The following is a 17,753-nucleotide window of genomic DNA, read 5'->3' as shown; positions in this document are numbered from 1 at the left end:
ATTTTTTTTTTTTTTTTTTTTTTTTTTTGAGATGGAGTCTCACTCTGTCACCCAGCCTGGAGTGCAATGGCACGATCTCGGCTCACTGCAACCTCTACCTCCCAGGTTCAAGCAATTCTCCCACCTCGGCCTCCTGAGTAGCTGGGATTACAGGCATGTGCCACCATGCTGGGCTAATTTTTTGTATTTTTAGTAGAAACGGGATTTCGCCATGTTGGCCAGGCTGGTCTCAAACTCCAGACCTCAGATGATCCGCCCGCCTCAGCCTCCCAACGTGCTGGGATTACAGGCGTGATCCACTGCACTCGGCCAGGAGATCTTTTAACAGGGAAGCTAAATCATTACATTTATACCTTAGGAATTCAGTGCCGTTCAGCAGTATTTACTGCCTGCCATGTGTATTGTCACTGCTATGCCTCCAATATACAGAAACAAACAAGACACCTTCTTCCTTATATGTAGCTAAAGGCAGTAATATGGAGGATTGGGCCATGGCCTGTGGGATCATTGATCCTGTGAATTTCAAAGACAAAATAAGAGGTGATATCAGACCGAAAACCCCAAGGGAAGAGAAAATAAGCCCCTACAAATGGCAGAGCACGGGGTGATGAGTAGTTGCTATATTTTCTTCGAAGGCCTTTACTTTGGATCTGCTCGCTTCTAAAAGACAAGCTGCTAAAGAAGAAAGATTCTTTCATAGGGGCTCCTTCCTGCTGTCCCCATCCCATCCAGAGTGACTTCCTGTCTAAAGGAAGTCCAGAACCCTTCAGAATGCCCTAGGAAAATGGAGTCATGTAGATGGTGTGGAAAACAATCCCTCACTACAAATGTCTGTATTGATCAGCTAATGCCTTAAAGCAAGAGATTTACCTCAAAACTGCTTGTGGGCGCAAAATAAGTGCAACTCTGTGACAGCCAGGCCTGATGAATGTACTTTTCATGACATCAATAATCATATAATCATACAAGGGAGGAAACGAAGGACAAATGGAATGTACCCAGGAATCATTCTTTATGCCAATATATTTATATAAAAAAATATAACCTGTGGCAACCAGAAAGCACTCCCCTTAGCTCCTGCACTTTGAATTTTGAACCGAGTTACTCTGTTTTAATGTCTCCTTTCTTTTGTTTTTCTGGTACTTCTATCACCTCAAAGGTCAAAACCACCAGCAAGTGTGAAGTGCAGCGAAGACTCACAGACCTCAGAGTCTGGTCCACTGGACCCAGGCCCACTGCTGGATAAAAGGTGCAGCACCCACTGGCCACTTCCATGGTTTACATCGGGCTCCAAGGCCTTGTGCCCGATCACCAGAGCACCTGTGCCAACCCTCAGGTACCTACCTAAGTCCCTTGTCCTGTCTCCTGTTAAACCAGGGTTCCCGGGACAGAGATCATTCCAAATTTTACAGAATGTGAAAGCACCATAATTCTAGTTTATTCCTTCACTCGTTAAAATGTATTAAGTTTAAATTTTCAGCATGATAAGAGAAACCAACCTTCGGTTTTAAAAGTGAAGTATTTGCAGTATGTCTATGTAACACCATGAAGTGAGTGGTCAGGGCAACTCTGGAAATTAATGTTTATTAACATTCTGTGGTTGATAACAGGGAACCAATGACTAAGCATTGAAGGGTACTTTGTCTTCCACAGTGAGCCCAGCATCAGCTGTCCCCAGCCTACAATTCCCACTTGGGCCAAACTGGTCTGCTTGCCATTCTCAGAATCTACTTTTTGCCATCCTGGTTCTGAGTTTCTACTCAGGCCATTTTCCTTATGTGGAATTTTCACTTTGTCTATCAAAAGTTGAGTCATGTTTATAGACCCAGATCAAGTACTCTCTACCTCATAAAGGCTTTTAAAACTATATGTCATCAGAAATTGCCTCTTTCCCTTGTATATTTTTATTCTACTTATTATTGTCTGTACCAGTTACACAGTGCTGGCTGTATCTCCATCTCATAGTTATTTATTTTTTATCCCATTGATTGTTCAGTCAGACTGCCAGTTTCCAGAGGCCAAAGATTATGGGCTATATGACGTGGATTCCCCCTCCCTCCATCATGCAGAATAAATACCCAACAGGTGCTCAAGAAATAATATTTCTGGCTGGGCACGGTGACCCATGCCTGTAATCCCAGCACTTTGGGAGGCTGAGGTGGGCAGATCACCTGAGGTCAGGAGTTTGACACCAGCCTAGCTAACATGGTGAAACCCTGTCTCTACTAATAATACAAAACTGAGCCAGGTATGGTAGTGGGCAACTGTAATCCCAGCTACTCAGGAGACTGAGGCAGGAAAATTGCTTGAACCTGGAAGGCGAAAGTTGCAGTGAGCCAAGATCGTGCCACTGTACTCCAACCTGGGGGACAGAACGATACTCTGTCTCAAAAAAAAAAAAAAAGAAAGAAAGAAATACTACTTCAGCTGGGCATGGTGGCTCATGCCTGTAATCCCAGCACTTTGGGAGGCTGAGGCAAGTGAATCACTTGAGTCCAGGAGTTTGAGACTAGCCTTGGCAATATGGTGAAAACCCAGCTCTACCAAAAATACAAAAATTAGCCAGTCTTATAACCTAGTCTCAGAATAAATAGATATTTTTAAAAAAGAAATACTACTTGGACACATGAGTAACCTTTAGGTGCAGGGCTACTGACTTCATGTTAAATGGCCTGCTTCCTTAACATCCAGGAATTATTTATGAAGGTGAATCTGCTTTGTTGAAAATTTTAGCATTTTATAATCATCATTAGTTCTAATCAATAGAGAAAAGCTGCATCAACTTGGACAATGGAAATAAGATGTTATATTTTAATATTTAGTGAAAATAATGGAAACAATGAGTTTAGGGGATGATTCATTGAACCCACATGGCTAGGCAGTACTTTTGAAAATCAGCTGACAGATGTGGACTCCAGAGACCCCACTTCTCATTCTGAGCAGTGAGTTCAGAAGCATGAGGCTGGAGGATCCTGCAGGAGACTCTGCAGCTATCAGTTCAGTTTATGTCCTACTGATGTTTGGGTTGAGAGCATCATTTCTTTATAATGAAGAATGAAAATTACTTCTAATTGCTACAATATCAACAAAGAAGATATATTCCTCACTTACTCTTGCCAGAAAATATATCACCAAAATTGAGAGGAAAAAAATGGGAAGGCTGGCTCTGTTTCCAGCAAAAAGATAAACTAGCTTCTCTTGTTATACAGTCCCTTAGAAAGCTCAATTAATTATAGGAAATACCTTTTGAATGCACAATTGAGCCCTCAAGGAGACAGGGCCAAAATTCTCAAGGGCCAAAAATAAAGAGGAAGCTGAAAATGAAAGCTGGGCAGTTGAAGCTATGGCCGATTAGGGGTGTTTGTCTCTTGGTTACGAAAGTTTGAGTTTTAAAGGCTACATGTGGAATGGCATAGAAGGTCCTGGACCCATTCAAGATGGGAGGTGGTGTCAAGGCCCACCACATAAAGACTCAGTATTACTGAAGGGTGCATGCCTACTGTGAAAGGGTTGATTAGGAAATCTTCCCACTAGCAATGAAAGACACTAGGGAAATTTGTCTGCCTTGCACTTTGGGGTGGCAGAAAGTGTTCACTGGTAAGTTAGGACCACAGATCTCCTCTTATTGGCATGGTCCAAAAAATTCTGAACAGAGAAATTAGCTAAAAGTGGCATAAAGACTGACACAGTAAAACAAACATTCTCTGGAGGAACCCATGCAAGAATCCCACAGAGAACACTTCATTAATGTAAACTCACAATCTAAAGTTACAGAACACTAGCCGGGTGTGGTGGTGCACATCGGTGGTCCCTGAGGTGGGAGGATCACTCGAGCCTGGGAGGCAGAGGTTGCAGTGAGCTGAGACTGTGTCACTGCACTCCAGCCTAGAGTTAGACGGCCTCTCAACAATGAATGAGACCCCCTCTCAAAAATGAATGAACAAATTAATTAATATAAAATTACAAAACACATAATAAACCATCATAAATGAGAGCTGGCACAAAAAAAAAAAAACTAACAACAGAAATAGACTCCACTGACAGAGTGTAAAATAAATTATGTTTAAGAACAAAAATATGAACAAGACTTTCCCTTTGGCCAAGACGAAGTAGCCCATTCCTCTCTAGTTCACCCTCTTACAACTAAAAATCCCCGGATATAATACAAGAAATAAACATGGAGAGACCTTGAATGGTGGAAAGATGAGGACTGGCTAGCTAGGGGCCCTGGGACTTGAGGAATGGCGTGGCAGTGAGTTCTCTGGGTTTTCTCTTTACTTCCCATATACCCCAATAGAATGCAGGAGAAGCCTGCAATTCAGAACTGCTAACATACACAGATTCAAACACCCTACGACAAGCCTGTTCTCACTAGCCAAAGGACTGAGGAGAGGTGGTCTACCAGAACAGAAAACTTTTTTGATAATACCTGCCCTACTCCAGCTAAACACTGGAGGAATAACTGCCCCCCCAACCTTACAGTGTCCATGGGACCCAGCAGGGCACTGAGTCATGGTAGTGGGAAAAGGTGTGGTTCAACAGGCTGGTACCAGATTAAAAATACTCGAGAAAAAGAAAAGTCAAATAAATTATGGTACACACATACAATGGAGTTTTATATGGGATTAGGCAGATTTTCCAAGTTGTCCACAATAGATTAAATGAAGGAAAGAAAACAGGCCATAGAACAAATATGACTTGTATCTACAGGGCAACACATTTTTGTTGCTCCGTTTATGTGTTCTACACACACACACGTAAAAGAGTCTGGAGAGACTTACATCATTTTCCAGGGTATAGTTACAGGGGACTATTCACTTTTTTAAACTTATTTTAGGTTCGGGGTACATGTACAGGTTTGTTATATGGGTAAACTTATGTCACGGAGGTTTGTTGTACAGATTATTTCATCACTCAGGTACAAAGCCCAGTACCCAATAGCTATTATTTTCTGCTCCTCTCCCACCTCCCACCCTCCACCCTCAGGTAGGCCTCAGTGTGTGTTGTTCCCCTCCTTATGTCCATGAGTTCTCATCATTTAGCTCTCACTTACAAGTGAGAACATAAGGTATTTAGTTTTCTGTTCCTGTGTTAGTTTGCTATGGATGATGGCCTTCGGTTTCATCCATGTTCCCGCAAAAGACATGATCTCGTTCTTTTTATGGCTGCATAGTATTCCACGGTGTGTATGTACCACATTTTCTTTATCCAGTCTATCATTGATGGGCATTTAGGTTGATTCCATGTCTTTGCTATTGTGAAGACTATTCGCTTTCAAATAATAATAAAGCATATAAATTATGATTTTTATAATAAACAAGTATTACTTTTCTAGACAACCAAAAGAGTAAAACTGTTTTCTCTTGGGAACAAAAAAAATTACTAGAGAAGGATATGGAAGCAAAAGATGATACATAACTAAACCACTTTCCCCAGAAGGGTAGATACAAAGATGGTAATACTTGAGTCATAGTGGTGAAATCAGAAGTATTTTTTTCTAGTTCTCAGATTTTCTATAAAATGGTTATAATAATTTTATAATGCTTTAAATTTGGTTTGAAATGTATGATTCACATGTCAACCTACACCCTGTTAAGAAGAAAAGGTAATGCCAGAATAACCAGGTAGAAAGTTGTTTTTGTCTGATGAGATCAAATAAACAGTAAGGTGTGAATGAAGCAAGAGCAAGGTTACTGCTTAGTAACCTCCTGCTAGTCATCATGTGCCTGCCCCACTAGACCTACCAAATCCCGCACAGTGTACTTCTTTCCTGGTCATATGGGTTTCACCCGTAAAACACACATGGAAGATCATGGGCTTGATATTATTGCATGGGATAGTGAAGTTTTATACATAAGTAATTCCAAGAAAAATGATTTGACCACTAGTAGGCACAAAAATACTATTAAAGATGAAAAGCAGGCCGGGCGCAGTGGCTCACGCCTGTAATCCCAGCACTTTGGGAGGCTGAGGCGGGTGGATCACGAGGTCAGAAGTTCAAGACCAGCCTGGCCAAGATGGTGAAACCCTGCCTTTACTAAAAATACAAAAAATTAGCTGGGCATGGTGGTGGGCGCTTATAATCCCAGCTACTTGGGAGGCTGAGGAAAAGAATTGCTTGAATCCGGGAACAAAAAACAAAAAAACCCTACAGGCAGGACTGAATGCAATTGCAATGAAAAATGCATTCATCAGATCAGGATGAGGTAATATAAACTAATGTCTTCCAAAAGGTTTTCAGATGGAACACTGGTCTTACGAGATGCTCCTTGAGGAAAGGAGTGGTATCAGATAAGTGTGGAAAGTACTGCTTTATCTTATCTTTCATAGGAGTCACAAAGCACAATAGCATGGTTTTTTGTTTGTTTGTTTGTTTTTTTAAGAGACAGGGTGTTGCAGCTCTGTTGCCCAGGCTGGAGTGCAGTGGTGTGATCATAGATCACTTCAGCCTCAAACTTCTGGGCTCAAGCAATTCTCCTGCCTCAGCCTCTTGAGTGGCTGGGACTACAGGCATACACAACCACTCCTGACTGATTTTTTAACAATTTTTGCTGTAGAAACAAGGTCTTGCTATGTTGTCCATGCTGGCCTCAAGCAATCCTCCTGCCTCAGTCTCACAAAACACTGGGATTACAAGCATGAGCCACCGTGCCAAGCCTGCAAATAGTATCTTTTATTTATTTATTTATGTTTTGCAATACAAAAAGAGTTGAATAAACACAAGCCTGGCCATGCCACATGGGAAATGGAGTCATTACTCAAATCAATCTCCCCCAAATTTTGGAGGCTAGGCTTTTCCAAGGATAGTTTGGTGGGCAAGTGAATGGGAGTATGGAAAGTGGTCCTCTTCTGGGGGTGGCCACAGGACTGGTTGGTGGGTTCAGGTGGAGCCATGCGTCATCAGAAATGCAAAAACTTTAAAAGACACCTCTAAAGGCCAACCTTAGTTAGGTTCTACAATAGTGATGTTATCTGCAGGAGTAACTGGGGAAGTTGCAGATTTTGTGACCTCCAGAATAATGGCTGGTAACAACTTAACCGACTTCAGACTTCTCTCATCCTCCTAACCTGGTGGTCTTCCATTAGCTTTAGGAAGGCCATATAGTTTTCAAAAAGGGTTATGATCATTGAAACTATAAATGAAATGTCTCCCAAATTTAGCTTGGCTTGAGCCCAGGAATGATTAAAGGCAAGATGGAGGTTAGATCAGATCTCTTTCACTGCCATAATCTTCTCACTGTTATATAATTTTTGCAAAAGCGGTTCCAGCAATAAAAGTACTATTTCACAAATTTTACAAAAACAAAGGACCATGAGGACATTGCTGAGGACTCTCCATGAGCCAAGGAAGAGTCCCAGGAAATCAAGGGACTGTAAAGCTTAAGTGCCATTAATTCCAAATTAGTATCACTGCTGGTGATAGCACAGGAGGAAACACAAAGCAAGAACGCAGATAGGGAGCTGGGGCCGGGGCTGCAATTCTAAATAGGATGCCGAGTGGATGGCATCAGAGCAGACACCTGAAGGTGACCGACAGAGCCTTGCAGGTATCTGAAGGGGAGCGGGATGGTGGTGGGGATGCCACTGCATTCCAGATTGTGGACTCAGGTCTAAGTGTGAGTGCAAAAGCCCAGAGGTGGAGCCACAATGGTATTTGTTTGTTTGTTTGTTTGTTTTTGTTTTTGTTTTTTTTGAGACAGAGTCTTGCTTTGTTGCCCAGGCTGGAGTGCAGTGGTGCAATCTAAACTCACTGCAACCTCCCCCTCCCGGGTTCAAGCCATTCTCCTGCTTCAGCCTCCTGAGTAGCTGGGACTACAAGCACGCGCCACCACACCTGGGTAATTTTTGTATTTTTAGTAGAGGTGGGGTTTCATCATGTTGGCCAGGCAGGTCTTGAACACTTGACCTCAAGTGATCTGCCTACCTCAGCCTCCCAAAGTGCTGGGATTACAGGCATGAGCCACTGCACCTGGCCAACAATCGTATTTTAAAGACATTGAGCAATGCTGCCGGGGGAAACCAGTTGAACTATCTTTAACTTGGCATCTCCTGAACATACCAGGCCACTAGATCTCATTTTTTGTACAATGCTTGCTGACCTGTGGCAGACTGCTTTTGGGAAAATGTTGATCTAGTCAAGGCACAATCAAGGCTAGAAGGCAGGGAGGACAGCTTCTCCCTGAAGCCCAGAAATGAATGTGGTTACTATGGAAAGAACAAAGGTTACATCTCCTGATCCCTCCAATCACATGCATGCATTGCTATAGCAATGTCACAGCAGCAGGAGAGGCTTCATGTGGGAAGAAGTAGGTTAACATAGATAACAGAAAGACATCCCTGTTAGCAATTGCCCCGGCAGGTTTCAAATTTGGCTGAAAAAATAAGTGGAAGTCACCAGGCGATGGCACAGGTGAACCACTGCTGACTGACACCTCTTTTCCTTGCTGATTTTCCCTGCAAGTGAATCAGGACCATTTTATTCCAAATGCAATCATCTCTTAGATCTTAAGTTTTCTTCTAAATGTTAGGGATTTTTAAATCCAGAGCTTGGTATACCAGGTATTTGATTTTTAAGAGAGTTGCTGGAATTTATAGCCCTTTTACAAACAACAAGGAAAACATGAGTTTCAGCATGCTTCATACATTCAGTCTTCACACCTTATTTGTACAAACTCCCAGAGAGTTATATAGGCATTTGAAGATGACATTTGCCTTAATGTGCCTGTTTAGTATTTTGTTTCCTGACTCTTAGGCTTGAGTTTGTGAATACTCAACAATCAAGGCACGTCAAATTAGTCCTAACTGTGTTTACTACATTTCTTACATGGCTATTACTTTAAGCGGTAATATTAAAGCTGCAGCATTTGTTATTCCTCTTCTTGCTTGTTTATACATCAATTGACACACATGAGTTGTTCTTTCTTCTGGTCTTCTCTGTGACTAGACTAAGGAAGGTGCTGTTTGGAGGAGAAGCGCTGAATAAACAAAGGCTGCACACCTGTCACTGCTGGGAAGGGAGAAAATGATTGCCCCTTTGAGACAGAATCGATGTGTCTAGAGCAAATGGTGGTAAGTTAACCAGCAGTAAAGAATAGCCTAGTGCCCCAGAAGATGCAATAGATGAGAACTGCCACTAACTGTAAGGAATTTCTTTGGGGATTTTAAGGCTGGGTCTTTACATCACTTGGTATGATTTAGTTATTTCCCCTAGAAGGACAGACTGCTTGAATCAGATAAGTCTATTCCCTCATCTAAGACCCTGAAGCCAAGAAAAAGATCTGTCCCAACATTCTTGCTAAAAAATACACTATTTTCTCATAGAAGGACTTCAGCAGTACGTCACACAGGGCTTAAGAAACATCTAAACCCTCTGCTACAGTAACCTGACTTCCAGAAATCTGTTCTAAGGAAACAACCAGAAGTTTAGTCAAAGATTTGTTTGCGAGGAAATTCATTTCAGTGTTATTTCTAACAGAGAAAGTTTGAGATCATCATGTATGTTCAACATGGAAGGAATTATTAACGAAATGATGGTATATTCGTGTGTGAGAATTTTGGTCAGCCATTACAAAATCCAACTTTCAAGGATGATTTAATGACATTGGAAAGTTCTTACTGTCATGTTAAGTAATGAAAGCAGGACACTAGTGGGAATACAAAGTGGTACAACCTCTGCGGGGGAAACTTGGCAGGCTCTACCATACTTTCATGCACATTAGCCCTTTGACCCAGCAAAATCTACTTCAAGGAACCTGCCCCAAAGATACACTAGCAAATACACAAAGTGTGGTCTCCACACTGCTGCTCACTGCAGCATTCTTTTTAATAGCAAAAGAGTAGGATTAACCCAAATGCCTATCATTAGGTGGCTAGTGGGATAAATTATTATATACACAAAATGGAGCCCTGCACAGCTATAAAGCGAGCAAGGAAGAACTTTATGTACTTATTTGGAAAGATTGGCAGGATATTTTGTTAAGATAAAATCAAGACAAAGAAAAATTTATGTAATAAGCTATGCTTTGTGTAAGAAAACCAAGTTCAGTTATTTTATGTTTTTTTGTTTTTTGTTTTTTTAAAAAAAAACCTTGTGAGTTTAGCTGTGGAATATGTGTCAGCTTGTCTCTATGTGATGTTTATCAAATCCTTAGATGAGTCCAGTGGTCCTCAATTGGGGGTGATTTTGCCTACAAGGAAACATATGGCAATGTCTAAAGACATATTTTGGTTGTCACAACTGCTGGGGAGGAGATGCTCCTGGCATCTAGTGGATAGGGGGCCAGAGATGCTGCTAAACATCATCAATGCACAGGACAGTCCCACCACAAAGAATTATCTGGCCTGAAAACGTCAGTAGCTCTGAGGTTGAGAAATCCCACATTAGCTCTTTCATCTTAGTTAGGCCAGGTCAGTACCGTTTTCTATGTCAGAACATCACTGTCAAGATAGTATTGGTGCTATTACTGAGAAACTCTGATATATACACATATGCAGTATTTGTACATATTGGGATAAAGTGAATATTAATTATATTAATGCTAAAAACTGAGATTTTCACAATTAGAGAAAAGATACAAATATAAAATCAAATATATTAATCCTAAATTTGAATGGGAAATACTAACATGGACTCATTATTTGCCTCTTGTTAAGGATATGTATTTCCCAGCTCTGTATCAAAAGGCCTAATTGTGAGACTGTGATCTCTGAATATTAATATCATTTCCCACTAAAGGCACCAGGGCTTCACGAATAAATCGCTGATTCCAGAAGCAAAATGTACAAAATGGACCTGAGTCATCCTGCACAAATAAGAAAGAAACTTGGCCTTAACCACGCCTAACAGTAGGAGAAGACTAAGGAACAGAACCCCCAATTGAAGTTCTATTCTTAAATTCCAAGGGTGAAATAAATGTTGGGAGGCAATTGTCCATTTCTGCCATAGCAACATGAGGGAGACAAATGAGTCTCTGGATCTGTACTCTCTCATATGGTAGCACCAGCCACATGTGGCTTTTGGGTATTGAAACTCAGTTATTCCAAACTGAGGTGTGATGTAAGTGTAAAATATATGCTGGATTTCTCCAATTTAGTATGAAAAAAGAAACTACGGCCAGGTGCGGTGGCTCAAGCCTGTAATCCCAGCACTTTGGGAGGCCGAGATGGGCGGATCACGAGGTCAGGAGATCGAGACCATCCTGGCTAACACGGTGAAACCCCGTCTCTACTAAAAATACAAAAAAAACCCTAGCTGGGCGAGGTGGCAGGCACCTGTAGTCCCAGCTACTCAGAGGCTGAGGCAGGAGAATGGCGTAAACCCAGAAGGCGGAGCTTGCAGTGAGCTGAGATCCAGCCACTGCACTCCAGCCCGGGCGACAGAGCAAGACTCCGTCTCAAAAAAAAAAAAAGAAAAAAGAAAAAAGAAACTACAATATCACAGTAATTTTTATACTGATATTAAAATAATGTTTTGAAAATACTGTGTTAAGTAAAACATGTTATTAACATTAATTTCACCTATTTCTTTTACTTTTAAAAAAAATGTGGCTACTAGAAAACCTAAAAGTATGCATGTGCCTCACAATACATTTCTATTATATTTCTATTAGACAGTGCCACTGTCGAATAACCAATTACAGGGTCTTCTGAAAGGTCCCAGGCTTGGGAAATGGGACACACATGGGAAGTTTAGCAAGGCAGAGAGAGAAAAAAGGAATAAAAAAGTTCAGAAAGGAAGGAAGAGAGAAAGAAAGTGATGGATAGACAGGAAAAGGGAGGGATAAAGTGATGGAGGGAAGGAGGAAAAGAAAGAAGAGGAAGGAAGGAAGGAAGGAAGGNATATTAAAATAATGTTTTGAAAATACTGTGTTAAGTAAAACATGTTATTAACATTAATTTCACCTATTTCTTTTTACTTTTTAAAAAAAATGTGGCTACTAGAAAACCTAAAAGTATGCATGTGCCTCACAATACATTTCTATTATATTTCTATTAGACAGTGCCACTGTCGAATAACCAATTACAGGGTCTTCTGAAAGGTCCCAGGCTTGGGAAATGGGACACACATGGGAAGTTTAGCAAGGCAGAGAGAGAAAAAAGGAATAAAAAAGTTCAGAAAGGAAGGAAGAGAGAAAGAAAGTGATGGATAGACAGGAAAAGGGAGGGATAAAGTGATGGAGGGAAGGAGGAAAAGAAAGAAGAGGAAGGAAGAAAGGAAGGAAGGAAGGAAGGAAGGAAGGAAGGAAGGAAGGAGAAGGAGGGAAGGAGGAAGGAAGGGCTACAGAATGGGAGAAATTATTTACAAATCATATATCCAATAGAGGGCATGTATCTGGAATATATTTTAAAAGTCTTATAACTCAATAATAAAAAGAAAAATTTTTAAGTGAACAAAGGATTTGAAAAGACAGTTCTCCCAAGAAGATATGCAACTGGCCAATAAGGACATGAAAAGATGCACAGTATCATCTGTCTCAGAGAAATGCAAATCAAAACCATTTCTCATCCACTCAGATGGCTACAATAAAAGAGACATATAATAACAAGTGTTAGCAAGGTTGTGGAGAAATCAGAACCCTCATCCTTTGCTTGTGAAATGTGAATTTGCTTCATGTGAAATAGTGCAACATCTTTGGAAAACAGTTGGGCTGTTCCTCAAATAATCAAACGTAGAGTGGCCGTATGACCCAATAATACTACTCACAGGTATAAGAACAGGCAAATCTACAAGAATATAAAACAGATCAGTGATTGCCTAATGCTGAGGTGGGCATAGGGGAAATGGGATGGTTGCTAACAAGTACAGGGTTTCTTTTTGGGGTAAAGAAAAATGTTCTAAAATGGATTGTGGTGGTAGTTGCACAACCCTAAATATACTCAAAACCATTGAATCGTATACTCTAAATGGGTGAATTGGGTGGTATGTGAGTTATATCTCAATAAAATTTTAGGGGGGAAAAAAACAAAACTAATGGGGTTGTACCAAACAAGTCATGAGCTTGTAGTGAAAGAGAGAAAGAAGCTGATGGCTGACTCATTGGTCGCCACTGAAGGTCGCTGTGGCATCAACCCACGACTAAAAAAGAGAAAAAATCCTGCTTTTCTAGTATGAACTACATTTCAGGGTTACCAAATAACCTTACTGGAAGAGAGAAAGTTCTGTTATCAAGAATACTTCCAGCTGTTGATCAGAAGAAATGATAGACTCGTACGCCTGGTGAAATAACTGATTCAGGCAGAGGTCATCAATGGATGCTAACACCATTGATGGGAGCTGTACAGGCAAGGAACCAGGCTGACACACCTGAACCCAGCGATTGATCTTAGCATCACTAAAAGTGGAGCAACAAGACATCACATACGTCTAGGTATAATGCAACGTGATGTGCACAGCATCACCTATGAAGTATGTTTGCCAAAAAATTCTATTGACCCTGAATATAAATAATCTAACCTTTAGTCTAATTACAGGAGTAAGAACAACCCCACTACCATGAGGATACAACGAGCCTAATCCAAAAAGTGTGGACATCCTGCAAGACAATCCCTCTGGCAGGCAATAAGTCAATGGCAAGTGGAGGAAAAGAAAAAAAAAAGAGAGACTGAGGCAGGCGGATGTTCTGATTTGAGGTCAGAAGTTCGAGACTAGCCTGGCCAGCATGGTGAAACCCCATCTCTACTAAAAATACAAAAAAATTAGCTGGGTGTGGTGGTGGGTGCCTGTAGTCCCAGCTACCTGGGAGGCTGAGGCAGGAGAATGGCTTGAACCCGGGAGGCAGAGGTTGCAGTGAGCCGAGATCACGCCATTGCACTCCAGCCTGGATGACAGAGCAAGACTCCATCTCAAAAGAAAAGAAAAGAAAAAAAAGAGGCAGTCTGTTCTAGATTAAAAGAAACTTAAGGGAATGACCAGTTACACAGTGCAAACCTTGTTTGGATACCAGTTCAGTAAGTCAATGGTAAAGAGAGTTTTGAAACAAATTGGAAAATCTGAATATAAAGAGTAAAGAATCACCATTAATTATGTTAGGGTGATAATGACTTTGTAGTAATGTAAAAAAAAAAAGTCCTGATTTTTCTTCGACATGTACATTTGAGAAATAACATTATAGTTGAATATGATTTAAGATATTGCAGCAAAGAAGTGGCAGGGGGTGGTGCTGGAATAGATGAAATAAATTGAGCAAGATGGTGTTAGTTATTAAAATGGGGAGATGGTGGGTTCATTCTGTTTTTTTCCTTTCCTTGGTGTTTTTTGGAATTTTTTATAATAAAACATTTTTTTAAATCCTAACAATGCTCAGGATATATGAGTTAGAACATACTGGTTTTAAGGCACATTGTAATGATGCAATCGATGATATAAGGAACATAAGCTCAAAAGCACATGTGTATTTGCCAACTGACACATTGAGAAGCAAATTTTTGGAAAAGCCCTTCTAAGTTTATTCAGTTTTTATTTGTTTTTTGCTTTGTTTCTGGTTTTTTGACCTCTGTGAAGCATTTTATTTGGGCTTAGGAAAATTGAAGCAGCACAATAACTTTCTCAACAAATTCCTAGGTATTCACTGGGGGTAGAAGGTCCTCTATTCTTCCAGAAAATATGTAGGTCTCCCCAGGGCACAGACCTTCTCACATTCATGCCTAAAGACTTACAGTTTTCTCCCTCCCCGCTGACTCTAATATTCACCCCCAGTGGGTATGATCAACCTTGTTTTAAACCAATGAAGAAAAGAAGATTCCTTCCCTAAAAGTTTCCATGATCACATTTCAATGACGGTTCTCTCTTTGGACTCCACTTTGACATTATTGTATATAGCTCCTATATCTTTAAGTTGTAAAATGCTGATCACCTGAGCAAGTAGAGAAAGTATTCTAGATTCAAGGGGAGGTGGAGCCAGGTTTAAATTATGAGTATATTTAAAATAACAGATTACAAATGAATGTTATGATTTTTTTTTTCAATGACTTCTGGTTTGGGAGTCCCAGATAATTAGTATGCACTACAGAAGAGTTTCTCTTTTCATCTTTGAATGTAGAGCAAGAGATGGGTGTGAGGGGCATGAGGTCACAAGTCCCAGCTGGGCTACAAGAGTTGTTGATGTTGGTGGATTGCCCTCTCTTGACATTGGTGCCCCTCTGAGAATGGGAAGAACAGCATTCCCTTTATCTATCTCCTGCTTCGCCTGAAGTTTGAAAGAAATAATGTATGTGAAAACATTCTCAGAACTATAAAGGGCTTATAGTTATTTTTTAAATATATTCTCCAAGTAGCTATTGTTTTTCCCTAATCAACATCTCTTATTTCCCAATTCCACATCTAGAATTGTTCTTAAACCACTCTGGGACATGGTTTAAATAAGACTCTGAGAATAGATTATGTTTTCCACTAGCGATTATTTACCTTTCTATTTACTGTGCAGCATTAAAGAGAAGATTTTTCCTCCTAACTTAAAAAAGCTTAATTTTAATATTGTAAAATTCAAACATATTATTTGAGTCTTGGAGATTTTAAGCATTTTGTAGTTCTATGCCAAAGTCCTACTTAATTTAAACATACTATGTAATTTGACTTTAATCTCGAAATGTCCATTTTAAATATTGTTAGTGCTTGCCCTGGCCTGTGTTCCCTCTGTTAAGGCAGATCTTTCATGGTACAGACAGCAAGGATTGGGGACCTGAACACTAAAGCCTTCACATTAATCTTCCAGGGCTGCAGCCAAACAACACGGCTTTGCCTGGAGTGGTCAATATAAAATTTTTATTTGTACTTAGTGACTCCTGAAAATGTATTCAGAATGTACTCTCTTGGTCTCTTACCACGGCAGGTTAGAAGCTGCTAAGACAAACACAAGATCTTCTGAGCGTGCCAGCCCATCCATCTGCACCAGTAACTCTGTCTTCATCCGCAAGCTTCCTTCATGTTCTCCCCTACAGAGAGAGAAGACATGATTCTCCCATGTCAGAGCCTTCACCCTCATGACAAGAGCAGCATTCACAGCAATGTCCCTGTGACTGTAGAACAGTTTCTGTTCTGATGGCCAGTGGAGCCATTCATACTAGAATTAGAGAAAATGAGCAATTTGCTATTATTTTCACATAGAGCATGATAGAAAGCAAGTAAATGAATATAATGATGGTATTTGAAAGAAAACCAAAGGCAGGCAGTGAGCTGGAGAAAATAACTGAAGGGTCCATAGTCCCATTGGTAGATTGAATGCAGCCCAATTGTGTCCACCTGCAGCATTATTTACCTCTTTAAAAATGACATAATTGAGGCTAATCCCTTTCACTTACATAGCACACAGGAAAGTACTTTCACACCCTCAGCCTCCTGAGTAGCTGGGACCTTAGGCGCAAGACCCCTGCCTGGCTAGGTATAAGTTTTTTTAGTATCTATGCCCCTTAATACTCAACTACCTTTTCCTAAGAGAGAAGACCCTCTCTCAGTATATATATATGTGTGTGTGTATATATATAGTTTATTGTATATTATAAGCAGAATATATATATAATTAGCATTTGCCCATATATTTGCTATATGTTTATCATTCGCCCATAACTATAATTCCTTTAACATAATACGATCAAAGAAGTCTTCAGAGCACCCATCCTTATTTCCTGACCCTTTGAAGACTCTAATTTTAGAGTCTTTGATCCCAGACAAGGAAATGGAAATTCGGGGCAGAACCTGGAGCACACACAGATGAAGAGTTTTCACATTAGCCCGATGAAGGCTGTGGGAAACTGGGGATAGAGATCAACAAAGCACGTGTAACAACAAGTGCATAGGGAGACCTGGTCTTTGCAGAGTGACTATGAGGGTCGGCTGGTGCATTCCCATCTGGGTGCCTGTGCAGTTGCCTGCTCCTGTCAGGCCTAGTATAGAAAGCAGAGTGCTCCAGCCTAGGGCTGACAAGCACCAGCTCCAGTTAAGCCATGGAAAATGTCCTGTTGCAATCAATTACATGAATCCCGTAGATTACTTGGGTACATCTTTATGGTTGCTTTTCCCTGCCGGGTAAATGGCTTCCAATGAGTAAAATTTCATAAATTATATTCTACTTATACTTCCAACAAGCTAATTAATTGTGTTTTGTTACTATTACTTCTGCCTTGATGATAGACCATTAAAGGTCATTAATAAATGCAGCTGTGTTGAGATTTCCCAGAGATCTGTTTTTTCAAGCCAGGGGTGCCAGATTTAGTAAAAAGCTTCAGTGGAAAATACCTCTGATCAAGACAGAAAGCTGATCTTAAAAACGAATAAACAAGGCCGGGCGCGGTGGCTCAAGCCTGTAATCCCAGCACTTTGGGAGGCCGAGACGGGCGAATCACGAGGTCAGGAGATCGAGACCATCCTGGCTAACACGGTGAAACCCCGTCTCTACTAAAATACAAAACTAGCTGGGCGAGGTGGCGGGCGCCTGTAGTCCCAGCTACTCGGGAGGCTGAGGCAGGAGAATGGCGTAAACCCGGGAGGCGGAGCTTGCAGTGAGCTGAGATCTGGCCACTGCACTCCAGTCCGGGCGACAGAGCGAGACTCCGCCTCAAAAAAAAAACAAAAAAAAACAAAAAAAAAAACGAATAAACAAAAAGCACAACACTACTCAGGCTTTTGGAAGCACAAACAGAAGGCTTATTACAGTCCGAGAAGTGTTCCTTCCTGCTGAGGACATTCGGTGACAATCTTTAGAGATAATATATGTGACATATTTAAAGTCAGCCCTGCTGAGCCATAACCTGATGACACA

The 17,753-nt window shown here is 40.8% G+C and overlaps 1 protein-coding gene across 3 annotated transcripts in view; it reads right to left on the bottom strand.

Moving 5' to 3' along the window:
• The window catches only part of KATNAL2 (katanin catalytic subunit A1 like 2), a 119,474-nt gene that overhangs the window by 10,109 nt on the left and 91,612 nt on the right, over positions 1-17,753 (bottom strand). For all 3 annotated transcript variants that reach the window (XM_017857811.1, XM_017857812.1, XM_017857813.1), the window contains one exon: positions 15,820-15,930. In XM_017857811.1, coding sequence (XP_017713300.1) covers positions 15,820-15,930 — 111 coding nt within the window. The remainder of the gene's footprint in view (positions 1-15,819; positions 15,931-17,753) is intronic.

Source organism: Rhinopithecus bieti, unplaced genomic scaffold (genome assembly GCF_001698545.2).
Source record: "Rhinopithecus bieti isolate Rb0 unplaced genomic scaffold, ASM169854v2 scaffold_42084, whole genome shotgun sequence".
NCBI classification, from domain to species: Eukaryota; Metazoa; Chordata; class Mammalia; order Primates; family Cercopithecidae; genus Rhinopithecus; species Rhinopithecus bieti.
The sequence above is the reverse complement of the archived record's forward strand: the minus strand, read 5'-3'. Positions and strand labels throughout refer to the sequence as shown.